A 25372-nucleotide genomic window follows, 5' to 3' on the forward strand; every position below is an offset into this window, starting at 1 on the left:
AGAAGTGAAAGAGGCTGTATTGTTTTTGCGAGCGCGTTTTTCGATGGGACTACCTGGGTAGTGTCACTAAAAAGGAGCTCAGTCGTGACCTGATTGAGCACCTTTTCCCTGCGCCACTGTATTGATCGGTGTACAGCCAATGTCCGGGTCAAGATGTGCTGCGGCGTGTGAAAAGGATGTGTGTTCCACCAGGGGTTAAGTCCTTTTTCTTTAAATTGCACAGCGAGATATTGCCAGTAAAGCCATGGCTAAGAGATAAGGGGATCTTTGTTCCTTGGTCGGTGGATTGTCTCCTGTGTAAGACATCAGAAACTATCGAACACGTTTTTATTTATTGTTCGGATACTGTGTTTTTTTAGGACATTCTTCAAACAACCCCGAAAAAAGATTTTATGTTGTCCCCGGAGACCATTAGGTATTTACCTGTTGAAGAAAATGACACTGTGCCCTACGACCTTTTTATGATATTCGGACTGTTTAGAATTTGGAAAACAAGGATGGAATTTCGGCATGCTGACCCAAAAATTAAGTCTGTACAGAAGCATTTCATCGATATTGTAAACGAGGTTCAAACTGTGTATTGCAGAACACCAGAAACTACGCCTGAGTGGGCACACTTGTTCAGTGAAATTAGGAACATGAGAGAACTTTAGTTCGCCCACAAGTCGCTGGGCGTGAGCTCCTTGTAATGACATAGCGTTTTGTGCTGAAATGTTGAGTTTAATAAAGAAAAAAAAAATATGAAGGCAGCTCAGTGAATGACGATGCCCAAAAATACGTTTGGACCAAAAAACGTTGTCTGAGTTGTGACATTAAGCAATGCAAAACGCCACGCTTGCATTGCTTAATGTCACAACTCAGACTGCGTTTTTTGGTCTAAACATACGTTTCTGCATCGTCATTCGCTGAGCTGCCTACGTAAGTTGCGGTGATTGGCTTTTCGAATGTTGTGCAAGAAAGCAGACGCACGGGTTTTTTTTTTTTTAGAGTGTTGTGGGAGAAGAGTTATTCTTGAAAATCTACACCCATCCGCATCTCTCGAATCGATACCCTCATTAGATTCATTTAAAACCGCTTTTATTTGCAAGTGTCTTGGGATTATGTGTAACGACGTTTTCTCCTTATTCTTATTCTTTTCATATGTTGTTGCTCTAGTAGCCGCGTTCCCTCTTTAACGCCCCGTGGACTTTAAAAGTGCTGTTATAAATATATAGATATATAAAAATAAAAATATACTTTAACCACGCCACAAAATCGCCCGTGGACGACCTTTGATCTGACAAACCTTTAGCAGGCCTGCCATTGGGACGTTGTTCAAAATGTCTCCAGGAGACGGGACGGTCTCCCCGTCGATGAGATAGGCTCTTCCACCGTGCATCCTCAGCAGTTTAGGCTTGGCTCTCTCCCATAACAAGGCCCCCGGAAGACTGAGGGGAAAACCTTCTTTTGCGAAGCGAACGGCAGGCTCCAGGATCTCTGACATGGAGAGCTGAAAGGTGGTTTTCAATTCACATCGAACTTCAAACTATTGTGACGCTTTAGAGCTGGTTATTTAAGGTCACGTTTCTACAGCAGGTACTTCCGTTTTGTTTTCTTTTTTCGGGCAGGGGACAAAAGAGGGGCCAGTAAAAGAGGCTAAGAAGCCTGACGAGGCACCGATTCCTTGTAATTCACAGAGGTACATAAACTTAATGGACAAAAAATACATTCATATGAAACTTACAAACTCACAATGATCGGCATCTTCCTGATGATATCATATAAATATCACCTCAAAGTACTGAAGAAGTCAGAATAAAACAGAAAGTTTTGAATATATAAGCAAAAGCAGATAACGCAAAACCCTTAAAGGGACCATGAAATGATTTTAAAATCGAGTTTCATCCACCGCACGTCGTAAAAGGTGTGAAAAGAAACACAAAAACACAAAAATAGGGAGCCCAAAAAAATTATTTGCTATAGAACTTTTAAAAGAAAACTGGACTCTTTTGCGCCTTCCTTCCTTCGCCTGTTCACTACGATGCATACGCAGAATCGGTGCACGTCAGCCGAATCCACATCGCCTATTGGGTAACAGCCAACCTCACCAGCACCGCGATCGTAAACAATAAATAGCCGGCGAATGTTTCCTAAAAGTTTTGTTAAATAATATTCAGATCCACATTTTGTAGCATAATTAGAGATGTGTGGCGAAAATTGCCAAATTTGATAATGCTGAGAGCCAAGCGCCATCTATCGTGTGGTAAACGAAGCAACTACTGCGCGTGCGCAGTAGGGCAGGGCCGCCAGTTATTTGGGTGACTGCGACCGACGAACATTTATTTTCTTTGTTTTCCTTCCTCTCAAAGCTCTGACTGACTGAACGTTTATTTTTCTACGTGTTCTTCCCGCGCGTGCCGACTTCAAGCAGCAAGAAAACAGTACTTAAAACAGACCACGACGAACAAGAACGCTGGATTCACCGACTCCGACGAAGCGTATAGGCCTAGCAGGCATTCCGACTCGGCGCTGCGTTGCTTCGTCGCAAGACCGTCTGCCTACGACCGGCTGGCGTGCTAAATGGAATATGCCCGCGCGACCCTTGTGGACCCTTCCCGTATTATAGTTTGATCACTGACCTCAATTCTAGATTAAGAGGTGAGGAGGTTAATCTCTTCCCCTTGTTTTCCGAGGCAGTGTTGACGAACACTCGTCGAAAAGGGACTCTCGTCGATTCTATCTTCTTGTTTTGTGTGATATAGAGCTGAAATAAACGCCGTATGGATTGCCTTCGTAACACGGTATGTACACTTTGTTATTGGTATGCCATTTTTATTCTGACAGACTGCACGTGTCGACCCCGGTCCAACCTTTCTTTGCCGAGTGTCGCGTGTGTCGCGAAGCGCTTACCAACAGCGCGAATACAAGACTTCCATCAAGCGCGCGCGTCCGCTCCGAGTGTAAACAGGTATTTACGTGGCTCTTGCTGACACTCGTAGTTCAAACGTATCTTTTTTAACGTCGGCTCGCTCCTGCATCTCCGAGGCCGCGAAAAACGCCATCTACGTCGCTTTGCAAACGACTGACACGGGCCGGCCCTTCTGCCAACAATGACGGGGTGGTGACAAGACTCGCTGCACTTCCCAACAGGCATACCGGCGTATGGGACTAGTCCCATGCTGTCGCTGTAGCGCAACATATCTCATTGAATTTCGCTCAGCTGCGATGCGGCGATGAGAGGCGCCGATTCAGGAAATACGTCGGTGACATCAGCGCAGTAAAACCTACCGGCGCACCCCAACTCGTTGCCGCTAACACTCCCATTCTCCTACTGCCGAGAGAACTTCCGGTTCCGGAAACGGTCTACGTCACGGCTTCTTTTGCGGTCAGTTGGAGAGAATGAAAAAGTCGATATTTCAATAATTTTTTGTGTAAAAGTTAATAAACCGAGACGAAAACGGATGCCTGTTCGGCATTCAGTGAACATTGACGGTTTAATGTAAAAGTTATCTGGAAAAAGTAAAAAGGTCATTTCATGGTCCCTTTAACAGCATGAAGAGCAAAAATATTCATACACGCATGTTATGTTTTATTTACAATACAATGTGGCGTACATTTTATTGAAATTTGTTATGCCTGTCTATTAGTTCTCTCCACTATTTTTGAATAAAGTTAAATATTCTATTTAGTTTATATCAAGTGAACTATTATTAGGTTAAATGTTTCATATTGTGAACTTTGCATTCCGTAATAAGTCCGGGGAATCCTTCGTGCACCATGACGCAACGTATACAACGAGGCTCCTGTTTAGCCGGCAGTAACATACAACTTTTGTTCTAAGCATTGATATGTGAGGTTTTTATTAGACTGGCTATAAATGTGACATTAATAACTTCCTAACCAAATATTTGACTAAGCCTCTGGGAGTTTTTTTTTTTTTTTTTTTTTTTGTGCAAAGCCTGTCATTTATTAGATAACTTTCGCGACAAATTGTAGCTTTTAATTAACGCCTCCTTTTCATCACTCAGACTGCCCAACAAAAATTGTTTTATTACAAAGCACAAAGGAACTAGAATAAGGTAGAAGTTTCTTATTATCTGGCAGCGAAAACGATTTAGAAATTTATTAGGAATTTATGTTTGGTGTTCCTGTACTTTCGCATATGCTACACTCTGTTACACCATCTCAGTTATCCTGGCTGTACGGTCTCCCTGCATTTAGCACTTGTGGCCTAGATAGTAAAGTGAACAAGTTACGACTATATCTGCGGCTCTTTTTTTTTGATTGCGTTATGAGATTCGAAAATGTTTTCTAAGCTAGAAATGCAGGCCTCGTAAGCATGTGGCAAAAGGTGATTGTGGGTATCAAGGCAGCTTTACAAAAAGGGTCGACTAGAATTCGTTTCGTTAACAAAAAAAAAAAACATAATCGTTGCATCACTATTATGAATCTGTTGACTCACTTCTAAATTTATGGGGAACACAGCACGAACTAAACGGGTGACAGATTTCTTCTTTTTTTTCTTTTAATATGTGGTGAGCAAATTGGCTTCATCGCTTAAATGCCCAATATTAATAAACACAAAACTGCAAAGGCAAAAACCCTTTGAAAGTCATATTCCACTGAAAGCCTGAGTGTAAACATTTTAAATGCTAACAGCAATATAGTCCTCTGTGGTATTCTCACTATCACTCGTTCAGGAGCCACAGGATATGCCATCGCCTGGCGAACACTTCCTCCACATTAGAACACCATGGCTGGATACTACTGAGTTAGATACATTCCCATTTAATTATAATAAACTTATGGCACTATTGAAATGTTTACCTACAAAGAAAAATTGGCGCCTCAAAGAGCGGGACAGAGAACAAGACGGCACGGAGAGCTAATTACAACTGCATGTCGCCCTCTTGTTCTCTGTCCCTTCTTTGAGGCGATTATTTTTTCTTTCGTGCACCACCTAGCCGGATTATTCATTTTGCTGTAATGTTTAGCTAGCCTCACCTTTCCACTTCCGAAGTGCTCCACGGTCTCAAACCAGGCCTTTACCGCTCCCGGTACCGTGGCTAGGAGACCCCGGGAATCAGCTTTGATGAATCCATCGGTTTCCGCAGCCATCAGGTGCTCTTTAGTCAAAGCAGCGGGGCTCCTTCCGCTACGAGGTTGATTGAGCAATGATTTCAGCATCGTGAGTCTCGAAACCTTCGCGCTTTTGAAGCATTTTGAATCATTTCATTTGGAGTATCTCTGAGAAATATCTGTTTCTGTCTATGTGAAGGTACCCGACTATCGTTTAGATATTGCTTTTCCTATAGCTCACATATTTAATCGCTTTGGTTTGTTTCAACACCAAAATATTTGTAGTGTGGTTTTTCGAGGGGGCTAAAAATAAAGCAGCACGACTAGAGGCATATTAATCAAAGCCACCCACTTTGAATACTTGCAGACGAACTGTCGGTAAGGTTATTCGAGCGTTCACATGTTTGTTCAATTATTTATGCATTTACGACGTAGAATTTCCAGGTTTTTGTTTTCGTGCAAAGGACATATTTTAATAATTCAGCTATTCTTATTTTATAGCACTTCAAAATTTCGATGCCATTTAGTGTTTCTAGACGATTTTCTGGCAAGCATTTCTTTGCAGAAATATTTTGGACAGCATTCTTTCGTAATTTATAACGATTCAAGATAGTGTTCCTCTTCTGTCGATCGAGGCGTCGTCCCCCATTTCCATGCAGTACCTACCTTTTAAAGGCTTGTGATGAAGCACCCATTCGTGTTATCGTACCTACAGACTAATCATCCACGGCCAGAATGTCTCATTTGTTGCTCGTAAGAACAGAGCGAAAATGATTAGACGGTACATTTTTATATTTTTAGAAATTAAGAAAATTGGTTTGTCTCGTATGAAGATCAGAGATCGAGATTTTTGGTTGAATTCATTTAAAACTCGCTCTCATGAGAAAAGTTAAAGCTCACTTACCCTGTCCCTCCCGGGCACACTCACATTCAAGTCCTCACTCACCAAACTCAAATACGCGTGAACTTACCGAGCTCATAAACTCGCCGAACTCAGGAACTCACGCCCATCACCAAACTAATGAACTCACCGAACTCACAGCCCTCACCGAACTCATCAGCTCACCAAACTCATGAACTCACGCCCCTCAACGAACCCACCAAACTCACAAACTCACACTCCTCATTGAACTCATGGACTCACTCTCGCACCGACCTAACTCACTCGAAAGTAGTTCTCGCGCTCACCGTATTCGAAGCGCTGGCGCTCGTGCTGCGCGCGGATTACGCGGCTTCTACAACTTCTCCACGGTCGCTGCCGCCTACCGCTGCTTCGCGCCAGCCGTCACGTCGCCAAGTGAATAAATGTTTTCTAGTTTTGTTCGTCTCGCTTCGATTCCTTCCGCTCGCGCGGCAGCCGAGCGCTTGAGGAAGGCGCGCTTTGCTGGCATACAGAGGTGCATCATCCCGGGTTTCGGGAAGAAGTATTCTTTACGGTGTGCAATGTTTGTTTCAAGCATTTGCGACAACTTCGGGCAAGTACTGAGTGAGCGCCTGCATCGCCGTTTACTCAAATGAGTAGCATTGTTATTCCAACGCGCACCACCGCGGAATTGTACTTTATTTCTGCGTAGCATATTGCGAAATTCTCATTAATGGCAGGACGGTTTGCAAGGCAATTCATTGTCGAGTAGAACTATTTCAGGACGGTATGTTTGTATATTTATCATCGTTCACCCAAATTATTTTACCTAAAATAACTGCCTGGTGGATATAGTTTTTCTTGTAGAATGAACCATTGAAGAACTTTGTGCGCGCCATATTATTGTATAATATTTTTTTTATCGTGTCTCTCGTTTTCTGTTGTGCGCAGATACCAATTCAAACTGGAATGTTGTAATTTACCGACTCGGTGCCTCGTAAAACGTTATATTTTTTAGATCTTGACATAAAATCGTCAAATGCCTACCGTATTTGTGTTGTTTAGACAATGTTTGCTTGTATTAAAACGTCAATAGGTTGAGTACGAATTTTGACAAAATACATGCGCACAGTCGCGTTTTCTGTTAAAATCATTTAATATTTCTAATGGTTGGAAATTTTTAATTGCTATTCACTAATTTGAACGAATAAACGTCCCACTGGTGTAAGTGTAAGTTATTCTACCTTGTATATTTAGATTACTTAACTTGTAACTACCGATTGCCTAATGCGGATTGCCAGGCTATGTTTGTTGAGGGAGAAAGGCGCGCTCATGCAACCTAATTAAAGGCTCTACATTTCTTCGAGGTGTGTTTTGCGAAGTACAAAAACATTGGGGCGCTTAATCTTTTCCGGCGGGTAAGTTTGCTTCCGTACACGCATGCACATGCACAGATATCAAATATTTAGTTTTATTACTTAGGATTGTTTCATACACCTTCCCCCCGTCTTAGTTACTCGTATAAATATAAACCGTGTTATTAAAAAGACAAATAGCGCTCCTCCTAGTAAACGACTGAGATATGCACCTGGGTCAGTGCCGGTTGAGAAATAATAATATATAAAAATCATAACTAATTATGAACACTATAGGAGCAATTAAGAAAACACTTTCTCCGACCCGCGAAACGATTTAAGGTGCAGGCAGTATTCCGACTACGCTCAACGGTCCCCTCTTAAGTGAATAATGGGGTGTCAAATAGCAGGTTAGAAACGTCGATTTCTTATCGCGAATATTGAGTGAAACTAAAAAGATCGCTTCATATCGCTTTTAATATAATCTAGAAACTGATCGTCTTCAATTGTCTACGGCAATCCACAATCAAATTAGTGTTTACACGCTACCGAGTAAATATAGCAGCCTTTAAACCGAATTGCGAACAAGTCCGGCGCTTCGAACGTACTCGAGCACAAAGACGTGTATGCGTGCTTTTTTATACCGAGTTCTAGTCTACAACTAGGACAGAGAAGCATATCATGATGATATAGAGGGCAAAACGACAATCTTGTTGTTTTGCGCTATATATTCTCATATCGTAAAACCAACTAGCCCGTCAGATTGTCTCAAAACAAGCATAGAGGCGAATCTCGACAGTTCCCAGCAGGCCTTTCTTTTAATATTGGATTCACTATTAGCAAACGCGCATAAGACCAGCGCACTCCAGATAGCAACATCTGCCTTCGGGAGTACTGACGTAGCGCCCGTGTGCCTCCTTCACGAAACAACAAAATCCCGCTCGAGTACCGGTACCTCGCAGCCTACAGGAAAGCGGCCGACGCGAGCGGGAGAGTCTGCCCTGTCTCTCGTCACCCTGCCACGAAGCAGCGACCAGCGGCAAAAGACCACGCCAAGCCGCCGAGAAACAAGCTAGAGCCCGAGAGCGGAGATTAATTATTAGGCACCACTCCTCTCTCCTTATAACTCGCAGACAAACAGCCGTTCGAGCTAACAGCGCCATTGCGAAGCGAGCGTCAAATAAACTTCCTCGGAAATGCACGGAGAAGTCACACGACCCGCCCTTCCTCAACGTCACCCCGCAAACTTTCATCAAACCCGCGGCCCCTGAGGAACCTTATGCCTCGGCAAACTTATGAACTCACCGACCTTATAAACTCACCTAACTCATGCACTCACCGACCTCCATAACTCACGTCATTCACAGAACTCATGCACGCACCGGCCTCCAGAACTATTTTCACCGAACTAATGAACTCACAGACCTCACGAATTCACGCTTGCACCGAACTCATAAACTCATCGAACTTATGAACTCACTTAACTATGAGCTCAATAAACTCATGCATTCACCGAACTCACGCCCCTTACTGAAATCACGCCCCTCACCGAACTCCCCACGTCCCTCACTCAACATCAAACTCACGAGTTTTCGAGGCTTACGAACTCACTCGCCCTCACCTCACACCTGATCGGTGAGGGTGAGTGAGGTGAGTGAGCGCAATCGGGATAAGAAAATACTCCCAGTCAGACGCTGACGCAGCACTCATATCCAATCTCCGGCCCGTGCTGGCCTCCATTAGGTGACGTATAGGTCGAGCCCCGCGGCCTTGTTACCTAGGGGGCATCGGTGGGGCCTACCTTCCGTCAAGGCAGCGTATCGTGCCGGTGGAAGCGTCGTAGAAGATTCCGAAGCAGTCTCCGCCGACGCCAGAGGCAATGGGCGACACCACTTGAAGGACAGCGGCCATAGCCACGGCTGCATCGCCAGCGCTGCCTCCCCTTCTCATCGTCTCTGGAAAACGGACGGTGCCATACTAGACATAGGCTGGTAGAGAGCCTACGTTTCAGATAGTTTCCAACTGCTCGACCGGATCACGTGACCTGTGGGCCGCGTTTGCAATACGAGCTGCGAGGAGATGCGGACAGCGCCGATCGTCTGCCAGCGTCTCAGCCTTTGCGCCCGCTTTTGTCCTCGTGATTCGACAACGCAGGGAATGCGCACTTGCGACCAAATGGAGCAATAGGCGACCGCCATGAAGTTGCGAACGCTCCCTTTGGTTGAAGTTGCTCCCTGTCTTCGGTCTAGGATCTCTACTGGCCGGACGAGGTATGAAGCACAGTCTTATTTGTGTTATTGCGCTTTCGCGTCGGTGGGATAGCTGTAAGGGGGAGAACTCGCGTGCGAAAGGGGCAGCCGTTTTCGTAACTAAATGTTTGCTTCTGCTCTCGACGAGAGAAGGGAAAGAGCGTGCTCGTGCTGCGCCTTCTCGATAACGAGGTCGCAGCACTGGATAACTAAGTCATCCACCAGAATTGGACGCGAGTGACGTGCCAGCGCCCGGCTGGGTCTCGAGTTCTCCCTGGTTAAACCACTCTTTGCGGAACAGTGAGCAGCGCTCGTGTGCCATCTCCGCTGGATTCTAGTAGGAGAAGCGAATATTCAACACTACGATTTTTCTCCCCAGGAGGTGTTGACTCACATAAAAACATACCTCCTCTTCGTTTTAGAAGTGAAAGTTTTTTCCCGCCATTTCAGATTTCTCACGGAATGTTCCTCTCGCTGGGAAGGTACTGGGGTCTAAATAAGCCCGCAGGTCCTGGTCCATTCAAAAAGAGGTTCGGGCAGTTTCACTGATCTCAAATAAGGGGATGGATGATGCAATGAGCAAACATGTATGAATACGCCTGAAGTAAGTGGCTTATCACTGAAGTGAGCGCTTTACAGGGCTTTGGAACTCTTCCGAGTGCTGGTTCGAAAAGCGAAAAGGGCGCTGCATTTTTGCTTGTCATCTCAAGAGAGCAAGCTTTCTGCGTAGTAAGAGCGCATACAGACCCAAAACGTATCGTGGGAAGATATTTGATACTAACATTTTTAAACACTAGTTGATCGAGTGTATATATGTTTCACTTTCAAATGCGTTATTTGGGCGTTTTAATTCAAAACGTGGTTAATAAGGCCCACTCAAAGACACGAGAAGGCATGGACCAAAACATCGACTGAATACCCTAGGAGGTCCAGCAGACGCCCGACTTCCGGTACAAGCATTGAACTTGCGGAGGCTTCACTTGCGCCCGGCTCGGAGAGAAGCTATGCGCCGGCGCCAACCAGCCTTCTATAGTAAAGATCAGTTGGTCAACCTCGTGCGAATGGAGTAGTCTTTACAGGCTATACTGTCCAGCCCCCCCCCCCCCCTTTCTTTCTACCGAATACTCCTAAAAGCAACGTTCCAGGAGCGATATATTCTAAGCAGAGGGCGTTAATTCCCGTTATGAGAAATTATTGTGTTGTTTCTTAAAAATTGATTATTTGAAGCGTTGATACGTACCGATGCCGGCCATTGTTGCCAAACCGTCGTCACTCACAGCCGCCGCTCTTCTTCCCAACACGGGAAAGCAGCTGAATCCTGCCGCGGTTCGGTGAGAGGCACCAAGGAAATTCGGCCACCATTTCTGCTTTGCCTGCAAATACGAACGGAGGACGCGACGGGCTGCAGCCTGCAGCATTTCGAGAAGCGCGAAATTTTCGCGGAGCCTTCTGCGATCCAACGGGCGCACTGCGGCGTCTCTGACATCACTTCCGCTCGTGGGTTTTACCCGTACATCGTCGGCTTTGTGCCAGTGCGTTACTCAGCCCAGGTGTAAACCTGGATTCTTTGTGAAGCGATCAACCACAGGGAAAACACTGGACTCGTTCGTGTTACAGCTGCTATTTCTGATTTTTTTTTATTACTTCTCTCTGCCTGCGAGATTTATTCTCTGTAATTTATGTACGTCGGATGGCACCGATATCAAAACCGCATCTGTGACCTGGTTGGTGTTGTCTTTTTTTAAAGTTTCTCACCTTAATTTGGTTGAGTACCATAATACAATGTATGAAATATGCTCATACCAAAAATGCTACAATATTCAACTGATGAGACAAAGTTATAAGCTGTCTAGGGTGCCTCAATACCTCCCTTGCCATAGTGCGTATGTGTGTGTGTGTGGGGGGGGGGGCGCATTTTTAGCTATAGCAAGTTCCACCTCTGTATGAAAAAAAAAAAGATAAATAAAACTTTCGTCCATATAACGGCACCACAAATTAGTAAATGTTGTAAACGTTTTACACACTAGAACGTAGTAGGCCACATACGGCATGATTTCTTCTTCCTCCGTCAAGGCCGAATCAGGTGTAGCACAGAAAAGCATGCTGGAACGGCCTCTGCTGCTGCGTACAAGGAGACCCATTTCGCATTTTTTTCAGTTCGAATATAAACCTCGTTGAAAATTGTGTCATTTACCTTAAATTTTTTTAAATCTCAGAGAGCGCAATCTTACAATCAACCTAACGAAGACAGAGAACACGCAGTCTACAACAAAACGAAAAGTTTTATATTATAGTAAAAGCTGTATAGCAGCGGTATACAGAAAGTAGTATTGAGAACGAAAATACCTTGGCGTGTTTCTGACAGCTAACCATACATGGAAAACTCACATGACAAGCACAGTTACAAAAATAAAGAGTTTGTTTTCTTATATTAAGCAACATTGATATTGTTAATGTGGACAACATAATTTCATTATTACGGGACACAAAGGTAGAGGAGTTCAACTAGCTCAACAAAATACCGTAACGTCATTTGAAGTTCGGTTCTTAAGACGCAAAGATTTTCACCCAAAGATCCTTTCACAAGTCGCCTTCTAGATCACTAGGTTTCGGCATTTGAAAAAAAGGTCACGGGAGTGACGTAAAAGGATAAAGGAACCTATCCTAGCAACACATGCACCGTTGCTCTGCCCGTTTTGACGCCTCTACGTCATCGCGAAATTAACGCCTGTCCCCCGTCTGAGGGACGCGCACAGCCATCTTCCGGCGAGACGAAGTAGATAGGCAGTCCTCCCCGAGGCATACCTACACGCATAAACCGGGGTTGGCTTTACTAGAAAGCGGGGAGCAGTTTCTCCGTTTAGTAGAGCGACAGTCACCAACCCTGTGTGTCGCTGACCGTCACATATGTTCCAATGCGTGTAAAGGTCTTGGAAAGTAACATAAACCCAATGTGTTTTGACAAAACGAACCGCTTTTTGGGTCCATTTTCGGGACGTTTAGAATTTAATGAAAGAAAACGCTGTTTGAATATTATGCGGGATGCACGATTTCATCAGAATCCTATAAGAGTTACTAATTCATGACCAACTGTCTTAAAACCCGTTCTGGGGTTTCATCACCAGAAATTTGTGCCGTCGTATGCTTGCACCATCTCTTGGCGGGTTACGACAGCGCTCCCATAGAGGCCCATGTATTTAATATACCAATGTGGTTACAACGCCGGAACGCTACGCTTTGAGCAATTTGATATGCTACTACTCTGCTCTGTCATATACCACTTCTCTTGTGCCAAACTTTCAAGAAGACGACGTGTAAACTGCAGGTTCTTCAGTCGAATAAACTTTGTGATATATTGCCACTACGCATACTATTTAAGTTAATCGAACTCTACAGTTTATTCTTGAGTATAACAAAAGTGTTATGACAGTACGAATTAACTAGGATTCCTCCCCAATATTACGGCAGAATATATAGTGTCCAAGATGTGCACTACATCTGAGGAAAAATATATTTCCCCAAGGGCACCTCACACTAATTTTTGAGAAACAACAAAAATCAAACAAGCAAAATTAAAAAAAAAGATACAAAAGCTACAAGATTAGCCATTCGACTACAGTAAACCACGAAAAGCGATAATGTGCCGGGTACATTTTGTTTTTTCTCAAAATTAGTTTCTTGGCTGCCTGAGACCAATTTACCAAATAAGGCGGATTCATTCTCGTTTAGATGTTTACTATGATTTCCAGTATTCTGCTACTGACATAAGCTAGAAAACAAAACAACAGCTTGTATTGACATAATATAAAAATATTTAAAACATTCAAAATACATTTTACTTGTGAATATTGCTACGTGATTACAACAGTGACCTTTTTTGTAAGGAATGGAAGCACACCGGTGATTGTGCGATTTATGAGAGGATAATCGTTCTTGTGAGCTTAACATTCGATGGCAAACGTAATCTTTCGGCACGCACTAAATATTCACAGTAGATTAATTATCCCAATCGCCCTGATTACAAACAACAAAAAATAAAGGAAAAAAAACGTACTGAAATATCCGACTTGTTATCACATTCTTCGAAGAGACCAAGATTTTGCAATAGCAGAGGCTTGTGTTCGGCGGCCTTAAAGTCTGTGTTTCTTCGCCAAAGGAAACTTCGGCCGATCTCAAAATGTTCCCGAGGCGCGGCTGCCCGAATTAGAAACCATGAACGAATTCCTATAATCGATCCAACAATGTCTATTTCGAGTCACGTTTACACAAATATGGCTTATTTGAGAGGATTTTCCATGGTAGCCGCTTAATCTCAAGGGCCCTACATTTTGCATTTCAACACCAGTTAATTTCTTGGCTGACCTCAAAAAGCTCCTGGATTAGGCGCGGGTGCAAAACAAAACTCAAAAGATGAACGAATGCGTATAAAAATCCGAACCATCCCCACTTTGAGATCGATTTTCTCGAGAAGGATTCGTTTTTGAGTACTTCTTGTTGTACCAGGATGGGCTAGAGGGCTTTAAATTTTATGTTCTGTCTTTATAAAGAAACTCGGTAGTCAACTTTCCGAGGGGGAAGGGGCCCGGTCAAGATGGTGACGACCGATGATGGTGTTCGCCCGATGGTAGCCCCCCGGGAAGTCGAATAAGAAAAAAAAAACACTAAGAGTTGTTCGATCCCGCTGGACACATTACGACGTTGGTAGGTTTACGGTGGCCAGTGTGGCCACGTTTATTTTGAAAACAAAACGACAAGTCGACGGTAATATACAAAACTTCCAAAATTAAAACCCCGTACTTTAGTCCCCAGTCTCAAGAGCCGAATCCCCCGAGAACCCTCTCGGCAGCCCTTTTCTAGCCTCGTAGATGCCTCCTTTCTCTCCAGAGATGGACCAATCACTTCAAATTTCACCACTCCCACGTGGTACACTGTCGTCCAATGGTCGGCGAGCTGTCATCCTGTCGCTGTAACGGCCAAACCTAAATTCCTTGTAGGGTTGTTCTCTGCAATTTTTCCAGTCTGACTGGCGCCAACCACTAAGTTATTGCATCGGGCAAAAAGCGACAATTTTACACTAAGCGGCGAAACCCTCTATATACAGGCACATTCGGCTAAAAGCCACAACCAGCTGCAAGAAGGGATCTGTCCGAGCAGACTACCGAAACCCGAGACGTTTCTTAACAACCGCGGGGAAGCCGCTCCCCACTCCCGGCCGCTCTGCCCCCGCAAATGCTCCCTCCAAAACGCCGACACTCACAAAGAAAGCTAAAAAAAAATAAAACGATGCCGACGCAACTGTAGAAAGATAGACTTTTCTAAAACAAATCTTACTTATTTCTAACAAAATCCTTCGTTACTTAACACCTCCCCACCAAGAATGTTGCAAGTACACTTGCTGTTCGCGCAACATCTGTCCCCCTTTTCGAGACAGACGCGTAGCATACGAAAACAAAACAACAACAGAGGAGCTATACCCCCTGACAAAAAAAATAATCTGTTGGGCGACAGGGAAAACCAACAACACAAAAAAAAAACACAAGCAAACACAGTCCGGTGAGACCCAAACCCGTACGTTCCAGGTTGCACCATGACCAGTTTTTATACAAAAGCAGAAAAAAAAAAATTAACGTTGGCTACAGGCAAGGAAATGCAAACGCGAACAGAAAAAAAAAAAAAAAAAAGGTTTGCTATACTTAGCCATACCCGAAACTGTTTCTCCGTGCCTGCGCGTCCCCGTCGTCTCAAATGTCTCGCGTGACCGAGGCAAAGGTCTTACCCCCGCACTCAGACACGCGGAGGCCGGTTTGTTCCCGGAGTCCACGGCTGTATGCACTAGTCCAGGGCAGTTCTGCTTCAGGTGCCCCAGCCTCCCACACGAAAAGCACCCTTGCGGTCGAGGTTTCTCAACCCTTCGCTGGTCGCCCCCAACTTTCGCAGGCCCACCCCGCATGTTCACCTGTGGCCCCTCGGCCGCCCTCTGGGGCTCCCAGTTTCGATTGTTCTTTTGTGAGAAGTGCCCTCCACATGGCATGTCGTGCGCCAATTGTAACACCTCTTCCCTAAGGGGCTTCGGGAGCACCAGCTGTTTGCATTCTTTCCCGTCGATTTGTTCTGTGTGATACAACAAATTACCTTCAATCAACATGCCATGCGTGCCGCTTCGGGCCTGTTCCCACGAGCCCTGCAACGAGCCGTCGTCTCTCTGTTCGCTTACGAACCCCGTTTCGGTCGCGCTCCGTTCCGTAACTGTCTCGACCAAGTCTACATCACACGTGCTCCCGGCCGAATCAATGCCCTCTACCACTTCCTCGAACTCCAAAGGGGGATCGCCGGAGACGTGGTCCTGTTCCGCTCTGATTTCTGCCTCCAGCCTTTGCACCTGTTCTGCCTGCTCAGCAGACTCAGCGTTTGCTCGCGTAAGTACCTCAAATGCGTCCGGCGTCAGCAGCGCCTCCACCCCCTGCGCGAGTCTTTCCGTTACCGCACACAGCACGGCGACATGTTGGCCAGTCCCGCCGTCTGCGGTGCACAGCCCCAACGGCACATACCTCAGATCTGCCGTCACCGTCTGGCCGAATGCACCTCTGAGCATGATTTCTCCCCCTCCCCGCCTGCGTGACTCCTCGGGCACCACCTCCCGCCTCACGACAGTTATGTCAGCGCCCGAGTCCAAACAGGCAGAGAAGGGTGTGCCCCCTGCCGTAAGCTGTACCCAGCTTATACCTGAACCTGTTTCCCCATGCCTGCGCGTCCCCGCCGTCTCAAGGGTCTCGCGTGACTGCGGCAAAAGCGCTGCCCTTGCACTCAGACCCGCGGAGGCCGATTTATTCCCGGAGTCCACGGCTCTATGCGCTAATCCAAGACAGTTCTGCCTAAAATGCCCCAGCTTCCCACACGCGAAGCACCCTGGTGGTCGGGGTTTCTCAATCCTACGCTGGTCGCCCCCAACTTTCGCAGGCCCACCCCGCAAGTTCACCTGTGGCCTCTCAGTCGGTCTCTGAGGCCTCCAGTTTCGATTGTGTCTACTCTCCTCAAATTTCTCCGCAAGTCCCGCCACTTCCTTTGGCCTTAGCCATTCTTTGGTTTCGTTCTGAAGGACGTAGGCGCGTACATCATCCGGCATGGCATGCTTTAGGCGATCTGAGATGGTCAGCTGCCGTAAATCATCTAGTGTCTCCACTTTGCGGCTCTCCATGTAGTATCCATACATAGTATTAAGATTTGTAGAGAACTGTGCCCACGACTCGTTCTCTTGTTTGCGCGCGACATTAAACCTCCGCTTGTACTCATCCGGAGTCATCCTGAGCTCGTCGAGGATAATGTCTCGTAGCTCCTTGTACTTCAATACCCGTCCCTCTGCTCTGTTTGCCACCACGGCGCTAGCTTTCTCGTTTAGAAAAGGTAGGATGATTGCCCCGTGTAGGTCCTGTGGAATCTCACAACTCGCCAACATTGTTTCCGCGCCCTTAAACCATGCAGGTACCAATGTGTCCGTCTCGGGCATTGGCGCCAGCACCGCACGTAGCTCCTTTGCATACCGTCCGACTCCCCCCTTACCCCGAGTGTTCTCTTCATGAGGCTGCCCCGTCATTTTGAGCTGCTCTAGTTTTATTTTCTCGAGTTCTATCTTTAGTCTCATGAGTGTTATCTCAGCACTAAGGTCATTCGAATCTGTTGGCTGCCCTCCCTCACTGGCGCCAGCGTCTGGTTCCGAGTTGGCGCCACTGAGGGAAGACCCTGGGGTCTTCGATCTGGTCTCTCTGGTCATGGTGAGCCTCGGAGAAAACGGGAATGGGACTCACCCACTGTTGCTTGGCAAAATCCAATTTGCTGCTCCTCCAGTCGCCGCCACCCACTTGCCATAGTGTCCCAACTCGGCCTGGCGATCGTGCCCGTCGTCTGGAAGTCTCAGCCAACTCTTCGTTCACCGAAAAGACGAAGAAAGAAAATCACACAGAAAAAAAAAAAACGCACAATTTTCCGGCACCACAACGAAGTTCAGCACTACAGCGACGATCTCGTCTCTCCTCTTGAGGCTTGCCCCGATCTTCTGTCGCCGCTCGCTGAAGATGCTTCGCCGGTCCGCAGGTGAAGCCACAGGTCGTCCTGTTCTCCGACGTAGATGACGCCCAGGACCACCTGTCAGCTGCCACCACTCCTTTTGGGTAATTGTACACCCCCGGGCTTCTCGCGTAGATATTGCCACGGTCCTCACTCCGGCAGGAGCGAGCCTTGTCCGCAGTCCAGCAGACGACTTCTTTGGGTAACTGTACCCCCCCGGGCTTGTCACGTAGATATGGCCACGGTCCTCACTCCGGCAGGAGCGACCCTTGTCCACAATCGAGCAGACGGGACCCTTGTCCGCAGTCCAGCAGACGCGACCCTTGCCCGCAATCCAGCAGACTAAACACTTGTCGCATAGAGCCCAGGTACGCTCCACCGCCTCCGTTGATGCCGTCGTTTTCGCTCACCGCCCGTCGCAGGAAGTCAGCAGGATCCTGTCGACTGCGCCAGTCAACTTTCCGTGGGGGAAGGGGCCCGGTCAAGATGGTGACGACCGATGATGGTGTTCGCCCGATGGTAGCCCCCCGGGAAGTCGAATAAGAAAAAAAAACACTAAAAGTTGTTCGATCCCGCTGGACACATTGCGACGTTGGTAGGTTTACGGTGGCCAGTGTGGCCACGTTTATTTTGAAAACAAAACGACAAGTCAACGGTAATATACAAAACTTCCAAAATTAAAACCCCGTACTTTAGTCCCCAGTCTCAAGAGCCGAATCCCCCGAGAACCCTCTCGGCAGCCCTTTTCTAGCCTCGTAGATGCCTCCTTTCTCTCCAGAGATGGACCAATCACTTCAAATTTCACCACTCCCACGTGGTACACTGTCGTCCAATGGTCGGCGAGCTGTCATCCTGTCGCTGTAACGGCCAAACCTAAATTCCTTGTAGGGTTGTTCTCTGCAATTTTTCCAGTCTGACTGGCGCCAACCACTAAGTTATTGCATCGGGCAAAAAGCGACAATTTTACACTAAGCGGCGAAACCCTCTATATACAGGCACATTCGGCTAAAAGCCACAACCAGCTGCAAGAAGGGATCTGTCCGAGCAGACTACCGAAACCCGAGACGTTTTTTAACGACCGCGGGGAAGCCGCTCCCCACTCCCGGCCGCTCTGCCCCCGCAAATGCTCCCTCCAAAACGCCGACACTCACAAAGAAAGCTAAAAAAAAAAATAAAACGATGCCGACGCAACTGTAGAAAGATAGACTTTTCTAAAACAAATCTTACTTATTTCTAACAAAATCCTTCGTTACTTAACACCTCCCGGTTCTCCTCAAAAATTTTCCTGGTGAGGCGCGAGTACACAAATTTCAAAAGATGACCGAATTCCTAAAAACAGCCGAGCCATCCCCACTTTGGGACCAGTTTCTCATAAAGAATTCACTTTGGAGTACTTGCCATAGTAACAGGATGGGCTCGAGATTTCTAAATATGTATGTATGTATGTATGTATTTCTGGCGGCAATTGCCCTTTTTAACGAGCGTCTATAAAATAGACATGCCATTAAAGAAAAGAAGATAAAGAGAAAGATAATGAAAAGGAACTAGAAAGTCTGAGAAATGGTTCGTAGGCACTCTGAAGTGTCACGAGTGGACTTTCCACCATGCCTCGAGCCTTCTCTTTGAGCACATCACATGTTTGTTCTCCTCCGTAAAACCGAGGGCCTGCTCAATGCGGGTGCCGACGTCTGTCGCAGGTACGATTGCCGGACACTCAAGGAGCAAATGTTGGATAGTTTCTTCTACCTCACCACATGCACTGCACACGGTTTCGGTCACGTTCACATCGTACCGATGCCTGTAGATGCGGGTGCGTAAGGCACCACCGCGGGCCTCGGCAAGGAGTCGGCTGCCCAGTGTGTTTCCACACCAGCGGACGGCAGCGATGTTGGTCTTGAAAGTCGCGTATAGGTGCATGCTGGAATGTTCTTCCATGTCGGCTCTCCACCGATATATATATATATATATAATATATATATATATTTTTTTTATATATATATATATTATATATATATTTTTTTTACTAAATAATATATATATATATATATATATATTTTAGTTGGGAACTGGAATGTCCTCAAAAAGTTCCATGGCGAGGAGCGTGTACCCAGTCTTGGGTAGTAACGCGTTACTGTAACTTCGTTACTTTTTCGGTAACTTGTTACTCTAACGAATTACTTTTGGAAAATGTAACTTGTAACTGTAGTTCTATTACTTTTCTGAGGTAACGATGAAAGTGAAAGTAACAACGTTACTTTTGTCCGTACTTTCCAGTTTTTTATGAATAATATATCACTGAACGAGTACAATTTAGCCAGTCTTTGTGCTTTCCAAATTGTCTGTTCCGACATTTCGAGTGTGAAGTTATTTTTTGCACAAACTAGTGAATACGTTTTTTCTTGCCAGTCACGACTATAGCCACGTGTAGCCACGTGTCATATACACGTGCCACGTGCCGTATACCCGTGCCACGTGCCATATAGCCACGTGTAGATTTGGTGAAAAAAAAATATGTAGTTACCTTTAGCACGCGCTTGTACTTTGTGACTGAACACTTGCATCTTAGTATCTTGAAGAACTATCTCTTTTGCGGTTTTTCTTTTTTCTGCACAAACGATTTTTAATCGGGTGAATCAAACGTGAAACAACAATACACGCGGAGGGCACTGCGAATGTTTCGTATTTTGATTAGCGCCACCACTCCGCACTGCGCATGTTTCGTATTTTGATTTGCGCCACTACTCCGGTGTAGTGTCGAAGTCGAGGCAAAATTTACTGCCCTTTGCACGTGGTTTGTTTCTGGCTTGCCGGGTACGAACTGAAATATGTCCGGGGACTCTATGAACCCAGCGGAACCGTCAACGAGCCAGCAATGTGCTATAGTGCTACCAAGAATATGAATGTTGATAAGAACAAGGAAGAACTACAATGGACGGCGTACAGAGAGTATCTTGCTGTGGTGGAGGTGGTTACTAACAACATGACCGCAGAAAACGGCACTCGGTTACCTCAACGCCTACCCGGCAACCAAAACCTGTTCCGGCGGAATAACACAGGAATCCCATCCATTGCGTTAGACGAGCGCCTGTTGAGCAAGGGCAGGGACGTGTCCGTTATCGAACAAGGGAAACTTTCAGATACTAATTTTGAGAAGCAGCTGCTGCTAAGTTACAATATAAAGTAAAAAGCACACTTTTTAATTTTATGCAAACAAACTTGGTTAAAAGCGTTTTCTAGTTTTTCCTAATTTGTTTGTGTTATAGAAAAGTAACTGAAAAGTAACGTCGTCACTTTTAAATGTAACTGTAACGAGTTACTTTTTTGTTGCGGTAACTGTAACGGTAATTTCGCTACTTTTTTCTGAAAGTAACTGTAACGAATTACTTTTTAAAAGTAACTTAGCCAAGACTGCGTGTACCCAAATTTCAAAGGCTGAACTAATCCGTAAAAACAGCCGATCCACCCCCGATTGGAGAATGGATTTCTTTAAAGCAAATTTGCTTTCGAGTATTTGCATAATCCCAGGATAGGCTCGAGGGCTTTCAATTTTATATTCTGCCTTTAGCTGGAAACTGGGTTGTCGTCAAAAAGTTCCCTGGCGCGGTGCGGGTGCCCAAACTTCAAATGATAAACGAATGCCTAAAATCAGCCGAACCATCCCAACTTTGGGACCAGTTTTTTTCTAAATTATTTTCCTTGAGATTACGTTCTATAGTACAGGGATGGGCACGAACTCTCAATTTTAAATCTTGTCTTTAGCTGTGAACTGGATTGTCCTCAAAAGGTTCCCTGGTACGTTGCGTGTGCCCAATTTCAAAAGATGGACGAATGCCTAAAATCAGCCGAACCATCCCAACTTTGGGACCGATTTTCTCAAACGGGATTCGCTTACGAGGATTTGCCATGTTCCAAGATGGGCTTTAGGACTCTAAAGTTTATATTGTGCCTTTTTGCTGGAAACTGGGGTTGTCCTTGAAAAGTTCCCTGGTGAGGCACGAGTGCCCAAATTTCTAACGATGAACGAATGCCTTTTTTTTTTTGGTACTGTAGAAAATTTACTTTGGAAAACTTTCTACAGTTCCAGGTTGGGATCGAGGTCTCTAATATTTTTATATTCTATCTTTAGCTGGGAACTGAGTTGACCTCAGAAAGTTTCCTGGCGAAACGCGGATGCCTAAAATTAAAGACATGAACCAATGGCTAAAAAACTGCCGAACCATTCTCACTTTGAGACACCTTTCCTCAAAAAGGATTTGTTTGCGAGTATTTGCCATAGTACCAAGGTGGGCTTGAGGGCTCTAAACTTTATATTCTGCCTTCAGCAGGGAACTGGATCTTCCTATAATGTTCCCTATCGAAACGCCCTTGCCCAAACTTTAAAGAAAAAAAAAGAAATGAACAAGTGTGCAAAAAGGGCCGAACCATTCCCAATTTAACACCGGATTTTCAATAAAATATTTCATTTACGGCTCTTTTCCGAAAATGGAAAATGGGTAAAATAATTCCTACACCAAAAGGCAGCGAAGAAACATCTTTCTTCAACTATAGGCCCATTGCCTTAACTTCGTCGTCATGCAAAGTTTTAGAGCATATAGTTTTCAAACGTTTCAGATGGTTTCTTTCTTGTAACAAGTTTCCGAGCGATTACCAACATGGGTTTCGTGAGGGCTATCGGCAGTGACCCAGCTTGTAGAAACTGTGCAATTTCTTTGTGACTTTGATGATGGTAGGGGACATGTAGATATATTTGGAACTTAAGCCATTTGGCAGGGTCAGTTATAGAAAACTAGTAATTAAATTGAAATTTGTTTTAGGACACAGTAAAAGTAAAATTCATGCAAGACGCCGCATACAATCGCCACCAGCCCTCGAGTAATGACTGGTTCTCACCTTCGCCTTTGAGTTCAACTAGGACGATTTAAAACACTGTCGGAATCGCCTGTTCTGCAGTAGCTTGCTAGACAGTTGGCCAATCGGCGGAGAAGACAGCAGCCAGAATCGGGAAGCCGCATGACAACTCGTATACGATAATGTCAGGCCAAATTAGAATGAAATATTTCATATTCAATACAGATCTGTCATTGGGCGTGAACAAATATCTAGTTTAAAACCGGGCGGAAAATTTTCCCTTTTTTTTTTTTGTTTGGAGACTGGAAGCAGGGCAATAAAGAACGTTCTAACAACAACACCTGCTCAATTTTGTGTCCACTTTCAACAGGTCCTTCGCGGCGGGGCTTGAGGAGCTCTTCAACGGAGCGGCGGTGTGCCGGGGGAGCGGCGGTCGATGCTGAGCGAAAAACAGACTCTTCGGCCGCCGGCATGTTGTGAGGAGGATCGGTGTCCGAGTGGGCTAGCGCACACCAGCTTGGAGTACGTAGAGCGAAAGCTCGCGCTGCAGAACCCAGGGATCCTGGGCTCAATCCCCACCCCTACCCGTTTCGATCTGGGTGAGCATCATACCGGCGTGCGGTCGTTTGTCACTACTGCGTGGTGCACGTTAAATACGCCAGGCTAGCACTGGCTAAATTTCTCATCTACAGCTGGGAGACCACTCGCCTCTTTCCGCTAGGAGACCGAGGAGAGGGGAGTCGGGACTTTGTCAAAAATTACTCTGTCCGCCGTGCCGCTCGAAACAAGCGAACACGAGCAAAGAGGGCAACCCAGGTATTCCACCAAGAATTGCGCAACGAAGGGCGAATCATCGTGTCGTCTGCTTGAAAGACTTGTTTTCAAACTCCCCTCGCGTTATGCGAAGTCCCACTTTGGCAGTATCCAGCTGCTACGCGTAATATTGGATGGTTTTTAGAAACTCCTACTGCGCTTACCCATTCACTTCAGCAAATGGGCAGTTGTAGGTGGCATTCACGACGCAAACCACGACAGATGTGCGAATTAACCACGTCGCACCTCCGTCCTCGGGTACCTGGCGGCACCATTCCAACCGCATTGCACGACCGTGATACAGCTATCGCTTCCGTTTCTTCGCGTATTGTGGGCGAAAAATACCACTTTTTTGTTTGCACGAAGTCGATTGAAAAGCCGCTCAAAATTTGCAGAAAAAACGAACTCGAGTGATGTCTTAAATTAGCCACATGTTTTTTATTACAACACACAAAGAACGTGCCGCATACATGTGAGAACATTAAAGCTCTCTGCATAGCACAAATCGAACTACGAAATAGGACTGCGGCAGGATTCCATACAAAACACCCAAGCACGCAATGCCAATATATCACTTCCACACCGCAAGATCGAGTGACAATTCAACACTGAATTGAGGGTCAAACCAAGCGCAACACATTTCTTGCGACAACCTTTTTTTTCCCTCAAAGAAAAATTAGTTTACACGGAATAGATTGATAATGCGCTAAATTTACCTTATAGTACGTAAAATGGGAAGAAAAAATGGACGCAAGTAACTTGTTTTAAATTATTTACGTTCATTACTGCATCAAACGCCTCCTATTCAACATAAAAGTTCGAACGTGAAACCACTCTGAAGAACGCAAATCACAATGCAAACAACTTTAGTATTAGCTGTTTAAGCGTCATGGCGATTGTACGCTAGAAACCGGCAAGAACAGGGCGAACGTCCGTTGAAAGCATGGGGTGGGCGCAATGTACTTACGAGAACAACAAACTCCAAACGTGTAATCTAAGATCCCTGGTTCACAACACAATCGAAAGTGAAGCTGTCAGACACACTCAACGCCGCGCACGTAAAGCCTGCACACACCCTCTTCAAATGCGAAATCGGCACGGAAACGAAAACCTTCATGCGGACAATGACCGCACACTGCACAGCCACACGGACAAACGATGAGTCAGTGCCCGGTTAGTGCCATAGACCCAATGGAGTCGATTTCTGGGCAACTGGACGCTCAGCAGCGCTTCCGTGGTTGGAGGTGTTCATTACTATACGCGAAGCTACACACAGTACAAGCGGAAGTCTTTTTTGTTTAACGCGTATATGTTTATGTTGTTTGTGATATACTTGTTTAATAAGCATGGTACATTATAATGTAGTGACTGAAAGTTATAGTTTGTGCGAGATTGAGGAAGCACATATGTCTCTGTACGGCGAACATTATTTTTGTTCAATTTGAGTACTGAAACAGTCTACGAATGTTTATAATTTTTTTATTGAAATATGCAAAGTACCGTGCTTTTGGGACGCATTTTATCAAATGACTTCTCGATTCTGCAAACCGTCTCGGCCGACTTTATCAAAGTCTAAACTCGTTTAAAATTTGTCGCAACAACGTTCGAGTTGATCTTTTTTTCTGTCCGGTCGCATGCTTGACGGTAACAACTTGCTCTTCTTACGTCGATCCTCTATCTCAGAAAGATTATCGCGTAATGTTCAAAGAAAACCGTTAAAGCCTTGAACAGCACGCAATGCGGTTCCTGATAAGGGACGTATGCGTGCCCAGATTTTGGCAGAAACTCGGCCCCTAAGATACCAACTACCGAAACAAACTTTTTCCGCCTATTACTGTTTTTGTTTGTTTTTTTTTCACAAAAACGTTCGGTTGAGAACAAGCTACTCTGTGCTATACTCAGTTTCAGCTTACATCCGGCCGCAGCGGACGCCACGAGCCATCCCAACCAATCCAGCTCCGTAAAATGAGCACGTGACAGCACTTGACGCGCGTCACGGCACTTCCTTAGACGCGAAAGGACCAGTAGGGGCTCTGACACTGAGCATGATGTTGCACCGGGCTCTGTGGAACAGCGCAGACTATTTTTCTATGCGGAGTGCAAGTTCGTCTGCTTCTTTTGCAGGG

The 25372-nt window shown here is 45.6% G+C and overlaps 1 protein-coding gene across 1 annotated transcript in view; it reads right to left on the bottom strand.

Moving 5' to 3' along the window:
- Positions 1–17292, bottom strand: part of LOC121045842 — a 40015-nt gene extending 22723 nt beyond the window's left edge. Inside the window, exons 1-4 of the mRNA XM_042290095.1 lie at positions 15468–17292; positions 9077–9230; positions 4984–5134; positions 1286–1489 (exon numbers count right to left, since the gene is read on the bottom strand). Of these exons, the coding sequence (XP_042146029.1) occupies positions 1286–1489; positions 4984–5134; positions 9077–9230; positions 15468–17292 (2334 nt within the window). The remainder of the gene's footprint in view (positions 1–1285; positions 1490–4983; positions 5135–9076; positions 9231–15467) is intronic.
- Between the last annotated feature and the right edge of the window lie 8080 nt (positions 17293–25372).

This window comes from Ixodes scapularis, unplaced genomic scaffold, assembly GCF_016920785.2.
Source record: "Ixodes scapularis isolate PalLabHiFi unplaced genomic scaffold, ASM1692078v2 PGA_scaffold1__304_contigs__length_218370807, whole genome shotgun sequence".
In the NCBI taxonomy this organism is placed as follows: Eukaryota; Metazoa; Arthropoda; class Arachnida; order Ixodida; family Ixodidae; genus Ixodes; species Ixodes scapularis.